Source organism: Cherax quadricarinatus, chromosome 73, assembly GCF_038502225.1.
Source record: "Cherax quadricarinatus isolate ZL_2023a chromosome 73, ASM3850222v1, whole genome shotgun sequence".
Classification (NCBI taxonomy): Eukaryota; Metazoa; Arthropoda; class Malacostraca; order Decapoda; family Parastacidae; genus Cherax; species Cherax quadricarinatus.
In genome coordinates this window covers 18621611-18636367 of record NC_091364.1, presented here as the reverse complement: position 1 = coordinate 18636367, position 14757 = coordinate 18621611, and the positions used below count along the sequence as shown (strand labels likewise).

Below are 14757 nucleotides of genomic sequence, written 5' to 3'. Positions count from 1 at the left end.
CATCCAGACAGTTTACTAATGCATCACGACAGTTTACTAATGCATCACGACAGTTTACTAATGCATCACGACAGTTTACTAATGCATCCAGACAGTTTACTAATGCATCCAGACAGTTTACTAATGCATCCAGACAGTTTACTAATGCATCCAGACAGTTTACTAATGCATTCAGACAGTTTACTAATGCATCACGACAGTTTACTAATGCATCACGACAGTTTACTAATGCATCACGAGAGTTTACTAATGCATCCAGACAGTTTACTAATGCATCACGACAGTTTACTAATGCATCCAGACAGTTTACTAATGCATCCAGACAGTTTACTAATGCATCCAGACAGTTTACTAATGCATCCAGACAGTTTACTAATGCATCCAGACAGTTTACTAATGCATCCAGACAGTTTACTAATGCATCCAGACAGTTTACTAATGCATCCCGACAGTTTACTAATGCATCCAGACAGTTTACTAATGCATCCAGACAGTTTACTAATGCATCCAGACAGTTTACTAATGCATCACGACAGTTTACTAATGCATCCAGACAGTTTACTAATGCATCCAGACAGTTTACTAATGCATCCAGACAGTTTACTAATGCATCCAGACAGTTTACTAATGCATCCAGACAGTTTACTAATGCATCCAGACAGTTTACTAATGCATCCAGACAGTTTACTAATGCATCCAGACAGTTTACTAATGCATCCCGACAGTTTACTAATGCATCACGACAGTTTACTAATGCATCACGACAGTTTACTAATGCATCACGACAGTTTACTAATGCATCACGACAGTTTACTAATGCATCACGACAGTTTACTAATGCATCCAGACAGTTTACTAATGCATCACGACAGTTTACTAATGCATCACGACAGTTTACTAATGCATCACGACAGTTTACTAATGCATCACGACAGTTTACTAATGCATCCAGACAGTTTACTAATGCATCCAGACAGTTTACTAATGCATCCAGACAGTTTACTAATGCATCCTGACAGTTTACTAATGCATCCCGACAGTTTACTAATGCATCACGACAGTTTACTAATGCATCACGACAGTTTACTAATGCATCCCGACAGTTTACTAATGCATCACGACAGTTTACTAATGCATCCCGACAGTTTACTAATGCATCCAGACAGTTTACTAATGCATCCAGACAGTTTGCTAATGCATCCAGACAGTTTACTAATGCATCCCGACAGTTTACTAATGCATCACGACAGTTTACTAATGCATCACGACAGTTTACTAATGCATCACGACAGTTTACTAATGCATCACGACAGTTTACTAATGCATCACGACAGTTTACTAATGCATCACGACAGTTTACTAATGCATCCAGACAGTTTACTAATGCATCCAGACAGTTTACTAATGCATCCCGACAGTTTATTAATGAATCACGACAGTTTACTAATGCATCACGACAGTTTACTAATGCATCACGACAGTTTACTAACGCATCACGACAGTTTACTAATGCATCCCGACAGTTTACTAATGCATCACGACAGTTTACTAATGCATCCCGACAGTTTACTAATGCATCACGACAGTTTACTAATGCATCACGACAGTTTACTAATGCATCCCGACAGTTTACTAATGCATCACGACAGTTTACTAATGCATCACGACAGTTTACTAATGCATCACGACAGTTTACTAATGCATCTGCGACAGTTTACTAATGCATCACGACAGTTTACTAATGCATCACGACAGTTTACTAATGCATCCCGACAGTTTACTAATGCATCCCGACAGTTTACTAATGCATCCCGACAGTTTACTAATGCATCCCGACAGTTTACTAATGCATCCCGACAGTTTACTAATGCATCACGACAGTTTACTAATGCATCCAGACAGTTTACTAATGCATCCAGACAGTTTACTAATGCATCACGACAGTTTACTAATGCATCACGACAGTTTACTAATGCATCCCGACAGTTTACTAATGCATCCCGACAGTTTACTAATGCATCCCGACAGTTTACTAATGCATCCCGACAGTTTACTAATGCATCACGACAGTTTACTAATGCATCCAGACAGTTTACTAATGCATCCAGACAGTTTACTAATGCATCACGACAGTTTACTAATGCATCACGACAGTTTACTAATGCATCCCGATAATACCAGTTATTAAGAGGTCCATCAGGTAATCTGGTTAAGTGACTGAACTAACGTGAAGATCAGTTATTTAATAGAGTTCACTATGCCTATTTGAAGGACTTGAACTGGTTTATTTAAAGACGTGTAGTAGGCCTATATAAACGGATTGATTATGTCTATTTGAAATTTTGAAAAGGCCTATAAATTGGTTGTACATGTCTACCTGAAAAAAGTCTTTTAGAGAGGATTGAATAGGCCTATAGGATTGAATAGGCCTATTTGAGGGTGATAATTTTGCAAAACTTTGTTACTTACCCTATTTAGACAAAGTGCCCGACACGACGCAACAGTAATACTGTTGCTGATGGACGTAGACCCACCCGTTGGCCTCCCTCCCGTTAACAGAAGAGCTAAGAGGGGAAACAGCAGCAGTGTGAACGGATGTGGCATCAACGGTGTCACTAACCAACGTACTGGACACATTGTTGATGTGTCTGGCACCTCAGTATTGTCTACACTGAGGTCTGCTGGACGCTAGCACCAACAGTTTGGTGAACTCAGACCAGTAACACTATCAGAGCAGGTGACGTCATTCATTAGTATTTTACTATAATCATTATAATAATTATTTCGCCAAAAATAATCACTATTAACGCACGATTATTCACTATTAATTCACATTAACTGATCCACAATAATTCGTTATTTATCTCATAAAAGTAATTCACTATAATTCACTATTAATACAAAATGATGCACAATGTAATTTTGAATTATCTCTTAAATTAAGGATTTAGCTATTACTATAAAATAATTCATTATACATATACAGTATATAATTTACAGTTAGATATAATGTTATTCTTCACTATTATTCATTATTAAATCGCGATAATTCTCTCTAATTTGCTACTTTTCCTTATTAATTTTAATTTATAGTTGTCACTATTATCTATTATTAAAAATAATTCACAAAAATTACTATAATTCACTATAATTAAAAAATAATCGCTATAATTTCAATATATTTTATGATTGAGAATCTTTCATTCTCTCTAATTCACTATAATTCAAAGTCATTCACTGTAACTTACTTTGCACGATAATCAACGTTTATTCACTCTTATTCACAATAATAATTCACTGGAACACAAAATAATTCACAAACAAAAAATAATTCACAATAATTCACTGGAACACAAAATAATTCACTAACAAAAATAATTCACTAACAAAAATAATTCACTAACAAAATGATTCACTAATAAAATCACTATTAAAAATAATTCACCAACAAAATAATTCACTAACAAAATAATTCACTAACAAAAATAGTTCACTAACAAAAATAATTCACTATCAAAAATAATTCATTAACAAAATAATTCACTAACAAAAATAATTCACTAACAAAATAATTCATTAACAAAATAATTCACTAATAAAATCTATTAAAAATAATTCACTAAAAAATAATTCATTAACAAAAATAATTCACTAATAAAATCACTATTAAAAATAATTCACTAACAAAATAACTCACTAACAAAAACAATTCACTATCAAAAATAATTCACTAAAAAAAATAATTCACTAACAAAAATAATTCCCTAACAAAATAATTCACTAACAAAATAATTCACTAACAAAAATAATTCACTATCAAAAATAATTCATTAACAAAAATAATTCACTAGCAAAATAATTCACTAACAAAATAACTCACTAATAAAAATAATTCACTATCAAAAATAATTCACTAACAAAAATAATTCATTAACAAATATAATTCACTAACAAAATAATTCACTAACAAAATAATCACTAACAAAATAATTCACTAACAAAATAATTCACTAACAAAATAATCACTAACAAAATAATTCACTAACAAAATAATTCACTAACAAAATAATCACTAACAAAATAATCACTAACAAAATAATCACTGACAAAATAACAAAATAATCACTAACAAAATAATTCACTAACAAAATAACTCACTAACCAAATAATTCACTAACAAAATAATCACTAACAAAATAATTCACTAACAAAATAACTCACTAACCAAATAATTCACTAACAAAATAATCACTAACAAAATAATTCACTAACAAAATAATCACTAACAAAATAATCACTAACAAAATAATCACTAACAAAATAATTCACTAACAAAATAATTCACTAACAAAATAACTCACTAACAAAAATAGTTCACTAACAAAAATAATTCACTATCAAAAATAATTCACTAAAAATAATAATTCACTATCAAAAATAATTCACTAAAAATAATAATTCATTAACAAAAATAATTCACTAACAAAATAATTCACTAACAAAATAATTCACTAACAAAATAAATCACTAACAAAATAATCACTAACAAAATAATTCACTAACAAAATAATTCACTAACAAAATAATTCACTAACAAAATAATTCACTAACAAAATAATTCACTAACAAAATAATTCACTAACAAAATAATTCACTAACAAAATAATCACTAACAAAATAATTCACTAACAAAATAATCACTAACAAAATAATCACTAACAAAATAATTCACTAACAAAATAATCACTAACAAAATAATCACTAACAAAATAATTCACTAACAAAATAATCACTAACAAAATAATCACTAACAAAATAATCACTAACAAAATAATCACTAACAAAATAATTCACTAACAAAATAATCACTAACAAAATAATTCACTAACAAAATAATCACTAACAAAATAATTCACTAACAAAATAATTCACTAACAAAAATAATTCACTAACAAAATAATTCACTAACAAAATAATCACTAACAAAATAATTCACTAACAAAATAATCACTAACAAAATAATCACTAACAAAATAATCACTAACAAAATAATTCACTAACGTACAATAACCATGATTTTTTCAACTTATAAATTCAACTCATTAGAAAAATAATTCGTATAAAATAACTTGTAGTTTATGCCTTAATGAGTTACAACCTGTACTGTCATGTACACGTGTACGTGTACATGTGTACATGTACTGTGTGTAGGTGTACATATACTGTGTAGGTGTACATGTACTGTGTGTAGGTGTACATTTACTGTGTGTAGGTGTACATGTACTGTGTGTAGGTGTACATGCACTGTGTGTAGGTGTACATGTACTGTGTGTAGGTGTACATGTACTGTGTGTAGGTGTACATGTACTGTGTGTAGGTGTACATGTACTGTGTGTAGGTGTACATGCACTGTGTGTAGGTGTACATGTACTGTGTGTAGGTGTACATGTACTGTGTGTAGGTGTACATGTACTGTGTGTAGGTGTACATGCACTGTGTGTAGGTGTACATGTACTGTGTGTAGGTGTACATGTACTGTGTGTAGGTGTACATGTACTGTGTGTAGGTGTACATGTACTGTGTAATGTGTACATGCACTGTGTGTAGGTGTACATGTACTGTGTGTAGGTGTACATGTACTGTGTGTAGGTGTACATGTACTGTGTGTAGGTGTACATGTACTGTGTGTAGGTGTACATGTACTGTGTGTAGGTGTACATGCACTGTGTGTAGGTGTACATGTACTGTGTGTAGGTGTACATGTACTGTGTGTAGGTGTACATGTACTGTGTAATGTGTACATGCACTGTGTAAGGTGTACATGTACTGTGCACAGGTGTACATGTACTATGTGCATGTACTGTGTACATGTGTACATGTACTGTGTGTAGGTGTACATATACTGTGTAGGTGTACATGTACTGTGTGTAGGTGTACATGCACTGTGTAGGTGTACATGTACTGTGTGTAGGTGTACATGTACTGTGTGTAGGTGTACATGTACTGTGTAATGTGTACATGCACTGTGTAAGGTGTACATGTACTGTGCACAGGTGTACATGTACTATGTGCATGTACTGTGTACATGTGTACATGTACTGTGTACATGTGTACATGTACTGTGCACATGTGTACATGTACTGTGTACAGGTGTACATGTATACATGTACTGTGTACAGGTGTACATGTACTATGTACATGTACTGTGTACATGTACTGTGTACAGGTGTACATGTACTGTGTACAGGTGCATATGTACTATGTAAGGTGTACATGCAATGTTTACAGGTGTACATGTACTGTGTACATGTATACATGTACTGTGTACAGGTGTGCATGCAATGTGTACAGGTGTACATGAAGTGTGCACAGATGTTTATGTATTGTATTATACATGTATTGTACGTATTGTATGCCTATGAAATGTGTACAGGTGTACACGTAGTGAATACAGATGTATATGTAGGTGTACATGCAATGTGGGCTGGTGTACATGTAGTGCGTACAGGCGCAATATTTGTAGGTATATGTATTGTGTGCAAGTGTACATGAGTACTTGTAGTGGGTACAAATGCACATGAGTAGAGGAGTGCACTATGTGTGTGCAACCATGGCAGTAGCTGGTGCACACAGACGCACACACTGCCAAGCAATGTAGAGGAGTGAACTGTGTCGGTGCACATGGCAGTAGCTGGTGCACACAGACGCACACACTGCCAAGCAATGTAGAGGAGTGAACTGTGTCGGTGCACATGGCAGTAGCTGGTGCACACAGACGCACACACTGCCAAGCAATGTAGAGGAGTGAACTGTGTCGGTGCACATGGCAGTAGCTGGTGCACATGGCAGTAGCTGGTGCACACAGACGCACACACTGCCAAGCAATGTAGAGGAGTTCACTGTGTCGGTGCACATGGCAGTAGCTGGTGCACATGGCAGTAGCTGGTGCACACAGACGCACACACTGCCAAGCAATGTAGAGGAGTGCACTGTGTCGGTGCACATGGCAGTACCTGGTGTACACACTAACTTAAGGTTCCCCACTGACTGGCAGGTAGTGACGGCCGCCAGCGCTGTTACACCTCGAGAGGGAAAACATATCATACCCGCCACTTCTCATTAATAATAATAATAATAATAATAATAATAATAATAATAAGAATAATAATAATTTTTATTTTGACATGATACAAGAATTTACCTGGAGAGAGTTCGGGGGGCCAACCCCCCCGCGGCCCGGTCTGTGACCAGGCCTCATGGTGGATCGGTGCCTGATCAACCAGGCTATTACTGCTGGCTACACGCAATCCAACGTACGAACCACAGCCCGGCTGGTCAGGTACCGACTTTAGGTGCTTGTCCAGTGCCTGCTTGAAGACAACCAGGGGTCTATTGGTAATCCCCCTTATTTATGCTGGGAGGCAGTTGAACGTATACAAAGGAATATAATAGTTGGGTGTACAAGCCAAGAGCCCTTTTACATGCACAGTCTTACGGGCAAACTTATAAGTTTAAAGTAATGAGTGAATGGTTGAACAATCATCAGTAATATACAATAATGAAATTCAAACAATTTTAAGTGGATTATCAAATGGTTTAGCAGTCTTAAATTACAAGTTTTTTGAGTAGATTTTGAGTAACTGGTGAGTGTTAAGTGTTTGTCTGGTTAATTTTGGCTGATTTCTAAATAGGACCTTCAACTGATTAGCAGACAAGGGTTTTTTAGTGTACACAAATAACCCGCACATAAAAGAGAGAAGCTTACCACGACGTTTCGGTCTGACTTGGACCATTGACAAAGTCACAGAGTGTGTCTTTGTCAATGGTCCAAGTCGGACCGAAATGTCGTCGTAAGCTTCTCTCTTTTATGTGCGGGTTATGTGTGTATCGTTCCAGTCACGGTATTGTGTCTTTTTGTCTTTTAGTGTGTTCTGGCAAATGAATTCCAGATCTCTGGGTCCTTTGTGTGAATAGGGAGAGATGGACACGTGTGATATCGAGAGTGAATTGTATCTTGTATTACGGCTATGTGTTCTGTTATGGTTATCAAGGAGGAGTTTGAGAGGAGGGTTTATATCTGAGTATTGTGTTCTATGTATGTAGTAGGCACAATAATATATATGGATGTATTGTATATTAAGCAAGTTAAGACTCTTGAAAAGCGGTGGAGTGTGCTGTCTAGTGCTGGAGTTGGTAATCAATCGCACTCCAGCTTTTTGTTGGGTTATTAAAGGTTTAAGTTGATTTGCTGTGGTTGAGCCTCATGAACAAATACCATAGGTGAGGTAAGGGTAAATGAGTGTGTGGAAAAGAGCAAGAAGAGCTGTTTGGAGTACAGAGTACTGTATTTTTGAGAGGATGCTTACTGTTTTGGAGACTTTCTTGGATATTTGCTGTATGTGGGTTTGGAATTTAAATCTGCACTGTTGTCAAGGTAGAGACCTAGAAATTTTCTTTGTGTGTCTTGAAATGGCTAAACCATTTATCAATATGTTTAGCTGTACAATTTAAGCACTGTTTCCAAACAGCATAAAGTAGGTTTTCTCTACATTGAGAGTAAGTTTGTTTGTAGTTATCCAAGTAGATACTGTTTTTAGAAGTTCGTCATTTACAGTGTTTGTTAGTATGGTTGGGTTTGGGTGAGAAAAGACATAAGTAGTGTCATCTGCAAATAAAATGGGTTTAAGGAGATTAGATGCATTTGGGAGGTCATTGATGTAAATGAGAAAGAGAAGTGGGTCAACGACACCAACCTGTGGGACTCCAACAAGAATAGTTTGTGTAGTGGAGTTAGCCTCATTTGTGTATGCATACTGGTTTCTACTTCTAAGATAAGATTTTAGGTAATCGAGAGTGTGTCCTCTGACCCTATAATGTTCGAGTTTTAAGTGCAGTAGGTCATGGCCATCTATGTCAAATGCTTTTCGTAGATCTATGACAAGTCCCAGGGGAATTTTTTTTTTTTTCGAGTACCGAATATATTACTTCCAGTATATGTATAATTCAGTCAGTACTTTTTATCAGTCTAAATCCAAAAGGACAGGGGTTAAGTATGTAGTGGGATACCAAATAGGAGTAGACTTGTTTGTGAATTTTTCGAACATTTTAAATAGGGGCAAATTTGATAAAGGCCTATAATTGTTCAATTCCGTTGGATCACCTCCTTTGATGACCGGGGTGACCCTTGCTACCATGAGTATGGATGGGCAGGTAGAAGATTCAATGGATTTGTTAAAGAGAGTTGCAATAATCTGTGACAACACATAAGAAGGTTTTTTATACGTAAGTGATGGTAAGTTATTTAGGTCTCATGACTTGTTCTTAGTGTTTTAATAAGCGAGATATCGGTAGGCTTTGTTGGGGCTAAAAATAGTGTTTGGGCAGTTACCAATGAGGTAGTTACCAGTGACGTAGTTACCAGTGAGGTAGTTACCAATGAGGTAGTTACCAATGAGGTAGTAACCAGTGAGGCAGTTACCAGTGAAGTAGTTGCCAGTGAGGAAGGTGCCATTGAGGTAGTTACCAGTGACGTAGTTACCAGTGAGGTAGTTACCAGTGACGTAGTTACCAGTGAGGTAGTTACCAGCGACGTAGTTACCAGTGAGGTAGTTACCAGTGACGTAGTTACCAGTGAGGTGGTTACCAGTGAGGTAGTTACCAATGAGGTAGTAACCAGTGAGGCAGTTACCAGTGAAGTAGTTGCCAGTGAGGAAGGTGCCATTGAGGTAGTTACCAGTGACGTAGTTACCAGTGAGGTAGTTACCAGTGAGGTAGTTACCAGTGAGGTAGTAACCAGTGAGGCAGTTACCAGTGAAGTAGTTGCCAGTGAGGTAGTTGCCAGTGAGGTAGTTACCAGTGAATTAGTTACCAGTGAGGCAGTTGCCAGTGAGGTAGTTGCCAGTGAGTTAGTTGCAAGTGAGGCAGTTACAGGTGAGGCAGTTACCAGTGAGGTAGTTACCAGTGAGGTAGTTGACAGCCAGGTAGTTACCAGTGAGGAACTAACCAGAGAAGTAGTTACCATTGAGGTAGTTGAGTGAGGTAGTTACCAGTGAGGCAGTTACCAGTGAGGTAGTTACCAGTGAGGTAGTTGACAGTGAGGTAGTTACCAGTGAGGTAGTTACCAGTGAGGTAGTTGACAGTGAGGTAGTTACCAGTGAGGCAGTTACCAGTGAGGCAGTTACCATAGTTGACAGTGAGGTAGCTACCAGTGAGGTAGTAACCAGTGAGGTAGTTACCAGTGAGGCAGTTTACAGTGAGGTAGTTACCAGTGAGGCAGTTACCAGTGAGGCAGTTACCAGTGAGGTAGTTGACAGTGAGGTAGTTACCAGTGAGGTAGTTACCAGTGAGGTAGTTACCAGTGAGGTAGTTGCCAGTGAGGCAGTTGCCAGTGAGGTACTTACAAGTGAGGTAGTTACCAGTGAGGTAGATACCAATGAGGTAGTTACCAGTGAGGTAGTTGCCAGTGAGGTAGATACAAGTGAGGTAGTTGCCATTGAGGTAGTTACCAGTGAGGCAGTTAACGGTGAGGCAGTTACCAGTGAGGTAGTTACCAGTGAGGTAGTTGACAGTGAGGTAGTTATCAGTGAGGCAGTTACCAGTGAGGTAGTTACCAGTGAGGTAGTTGACAGTGAGGTAGTTACCAGTGAGGCAGTTACAAGTGAGGTAGCTGCCAGTGAGGTAGTTACCAGTAGGGTAGTTACCAGAGAGGTAGCTACCAGAAAGGTAGTTACCAATGAGGTAGTTACCAGAAAGGTAGTTACCAGTGAGATAGTTACCAGAGAAGAAGTTACCAGTGGGGTAGTTACCAGAGAGGTAGTTACCAAAGAGGTAGTTACCAAAGAGGTAGTTATCAGAGAGGTAGTTACCAGTGAGATAGTTACCAAAGAGGTAGTTACCAGTGAGGTAGTTACCAGTGAGGTAGTTTCCAGTGAGGTAGTTACCAGTGAGATAGTTACCAGTGGGGTAGTTACCAGAGAGGTAGTTACCAGAGAGGTAGTTACCAAAGAGGTAGTTACCAGTGAGGTAGTTACCAGTGAGGTAGTTACCAGAGAGGTAGTTACCAGTGGGGTAGTTACAAGTGAGGTAGTTACCAGAGAGGTAGTTACCAAAGAGGTAGTTACAAGTGAGGTAGTTACCAGTGAGATTACCAGTGAGGTAGTTACCAGTGAGGTAGTTGCCAGTGCGGTAGTTTTTTGTGGGGTAGTTACCAGTTAGGTAGTTACCACATAGGTAGTTACCAGAGAGGTAGCTTCCAGTGAGGTAGTTACCATTGAGGTAGTTACCAGAGAGGTAGTTATCAGTGGGTAGTTACCAGAGAGGTAGTTACAAGTGAGGTACTTACCAGAGAGGTAGTTACCAGTGAGGTAGTTACCAGTGAGGTAGTTACCTGAGAAGTAGTTATCAGTGAGGTAGTTACGAGTGAGGCAGTTACCAGTGAGGTAGTTACCAATGCGGTAGTTGCCAGTGAGGTAGTTACCAATGAGGTAGTTACCTGAGATGTAGTTACAAGAGAGGTAGTTGCCTGAGAGGTAGTTACCAGAGAGGTAGTTACGAGTGAGGTAGTTACCAGTGAGGTAGTTACCATTGAAATAATTACCAGTGAGGTAGTTACCAGTGAGGTAGTTGCAAGTGAGGTAGTTATCATTGAAGTAAGTACCAGTGAGGTAGTTACCAGTGAGGTTACCAGAGAGGTAGTTACCAGTGAGGTTACCAGTGAGGTAGTTGCCAGTGCGGTAGTTGCCAGTGGGGTAGTTACCAGTGAGGTTGTCACCAGAGAGGTAGTTACCAGGGAGGTAGTTACCAGTGAGGTAGTTACAAGTGAGGTAGTTGCCAGTGGGGTAGTTACCAGTGAGGTAGTTACAAGAGAGGTAGTTACAAGTGAGGTAGTTACCAGTGAGGTATTTACCAGTGAGGTAGTTACCAGTGCGGTAGTTGCCAGTGGGGTAGTTACAAGTGAGGTAGTTACCTGAGAGGTAGTTACCAGTGACGTAGTTACCAGTGAGGTAGTTACCAGTGAGGTAGTTACCAGTGAGGTAGTTACCAGAGAGGTAGTTACCAGTGAGGTAGTTACCAGAGAGGTAGTTACCAGTGAGGTAGTTACCAGAGAGGTAGTTACCAGTGAGGTAGTTACCAGTGAGGTAGTTACCAGAGAGGTAGTTATCAGTGAGGTAGTTACAAGTGAGGCAGTTACCAATGAGGTAGTTACCAATGCGGTAGTTGCCAGTGAGGTAGTTACCAGTGACGTAGTTACATGAGAGGTAGTTACCAGAGAGGTAGTTTCCTGTGAGATAGTTACCAGTGAGGTAGTTACCAGTGAGATAGTTACCAGTGAGGTAGTTGCCAGTAGGGTAGTTACCAGTGAGGTAGTTACCAGTGAGGTAGTTACCAGTGAGGTAGTTACAAGTGAGGTAGTTACCAGTGAAGTAGTTACCAGTGAGGTAGTTACCAGTGAGGTAGTTACCAGTGAGGTAGTTACCAGAGAGGTAGTTACCAGAAAGGTAGTTACGAGTGAGGTAGTTACCAGTGAGGTAGTTACCAGTGAAATATTTACCAGTGAGGTAGTTACCAGTGAGGTAGTTACCAGTGAAATATTTACCAGTGAGGTAGTTACCAATGAGGTAGTTACCTGAGATGTAGTTACAAGAGAGGTAGTTGCCTGAGAGGTAGTTACCAGAGAGGTAGTTACGAGTGAGGTAGTTACCAGTGAGGTAGTTACCATTGAAATAATTACCAGTGAGGTAGTTACCAGTGAGGTAGTTGCAAGTGAGGTAGTTATCATTGAAGTAAGTACCAGTGAGGTAGTTACCAGTGAAGTAGTTAACAGTGAGGTAGTTACCAGTGAAGTAAGTACCAGTGAGGTAGTTACCAGTGAAGTAGTTACCAGTGAGGTAGTTACCAGTGAGGTAGTTACCAGTGAGATAGTTACCAGTGAAGTAGTTACCAGTGAGGTAGTTACCAGTGAAGCAGTTACCAGTGAGGTAGTTACCAGTGAAGTAGTTAACAGTGAGGTAGTTACCAGTGAAGCAGTTACCAGTGAGGTAGTTACCAGTGAAGTAAGTACCAGTGAGGTAGTTACCAGTGAAGTAGTTACCAGTGAGATAGTTACCAGTGAAGCAGTTACCAGTGAGGTAGTTACCAGTGAAGCAGTTACCAGTGAGGTAGTTACCAGTGAAGTAGTTAACAGTGAGGTAGTTACCAGTGAAGTAAGTAAGTACCAGTGAGGTAGTTACCAGTGAAGTAGTTACCAGTGAGGTAGTTACCAGTGAGGTAGTTACCAGTGAGATAGTTACCAGTGAAGTAGTTGCCAGTGAGATAGTTACCAGTGAAGTAGTTACCAGTGAGGTAGTTACCAGTGAGGTAGTTACCAGTGAGATAGTTACCAGTGAAGTAGTTACCAGTGAGGTAGTTACCAGTGAGGTAGTTACCAGTGAGGTAGTTACCAGTGAAGTAGTTACCAGTGAGGTAGTTACCAGTGAGGTAGTTACCAGTGAGGTAGTTACCAGTGAAGTAGTTACCAGTGAGGTAGTTACCAGTGAGGTAGTTACCAGTGAGATAGTTACCAGTGAAGTAGTTGCCAGTGAGATAGTTACCAGTGAAGTAGTTACCAGTGAGATAGTTACCAGTGAAGTAGTTACCAGTGAGGTAGTTACCAGTGAGGTAGTTACCAGTGAGGTAGTTACCAGTGAAGTAGTTACCAGTGAGGTGGTTACCAGTGAGGTAGTTATCAGTGGGGTAGTTACCAGAGAGGCAGTTACCAGTGGGGTAGTTACCAGAGAGGTAGATACCAGTGAGGTAGTTACCAGTGAGGTAGTTATCAGTGAAGTAGTTACCAGTGAGGTAGTTACCAGTGAAGTAGTTACCAGTGAGGTAGTTACCAGTGAAGTAGTTAGCAGTGAGGTAGTTACCAGTGAGGTAGTTACCAGTGAAGTAGTTACCAGTGCGGTAGTTGCCAGTGGGGTAGTTACAAGTGAAGTAGTTACCTGAGAGGTAGTTACCAGTGACGTAGTTACCAGTGAGGTAGTTACCAGTGAGGTAGTTACCAGTGAGGTAGTTACCAGAGAGGTAGTTACCAGTGAGGTAGTTACCAGAGAGGTAGTTACCAGTGAGGTAGTTACCAGAGAGGTAGTTACCAGTGAGGTAGTTACCAGTGAGGTAGTTACCAGAGAGGTAGTTATCAGTGAGGTAGTTACCAGTGAGGCAGTTACCAGTGAGGTAGTTACCAATGCGGTAGTTGCCAGTGAGGTAGTTACCAGTGACGTAGTTACATGAGAGGTAGTTACCAGAGAGGTAGTTTCCTGTGAGATAGTTACCAGTGAGGTAGTTACCAGTGAGGTAGTTACCAGTGAGGTAGTTGCCAGTGAGGTAGTTACCAGTGAGGTAGTTACTAGAGAGGTAGTTACCAGTGAGGTAGTTACCAGTGAGGTAGTTACCAGTGAGGTAGTTACCATAGAGGTAATTACCAGTGAGGTAGTTACCAGAGAGGTAGTTACAAGTGAGGTACTTACCAGAGAGGTAGTTACCAGTGAGGTAGTTACCAGTGAGGTAGTTACCAGAGAAGTAGTTATCAGTGAGGTAGTTACGAGTGAGGCAGTTACCAGTGAGGTAGTTACCAATGCGGTAGTTGCCAGTGAGGTAGTTACCAATGAGGTAGTTACCTGAGATGTAGTTACAAGAGAGGTAGTTGCCTGAGAGGTAGTTACCAGAGAGGTAGTTACGATTGAGGTAGTTACCAGTGAGGTAGTTACCATTGAAATAATT

At 39.0% G+C, this 14757-nt stretch overlaps 1 protein-coding gene across 1 annotated transcript in view; it reads right to left on the bottom strand.

Annotated features, from left to right (window-relative positions):
• LOC128701164 (uncharacterized) overlaps window positions 1–3165 on the bottom strand; it is a 258951-nt gene extending 255786 nt beyond the window's left edge. The window contains exon 1 of the mRNA XM_070100482.1: window positions 2470–3165. Coding sequence (XP_069956583.1) covers window positions 2470–2637 — 168 coding nt within the window. The 5' untranslated portion in view covers window positions 2638–3165. The remainder of the gene's footprint in view (window positions 1–2469) is intronic.
• Between the last annotated feature and the right edge of the window lie 11592 nt (window positions 3166–14757).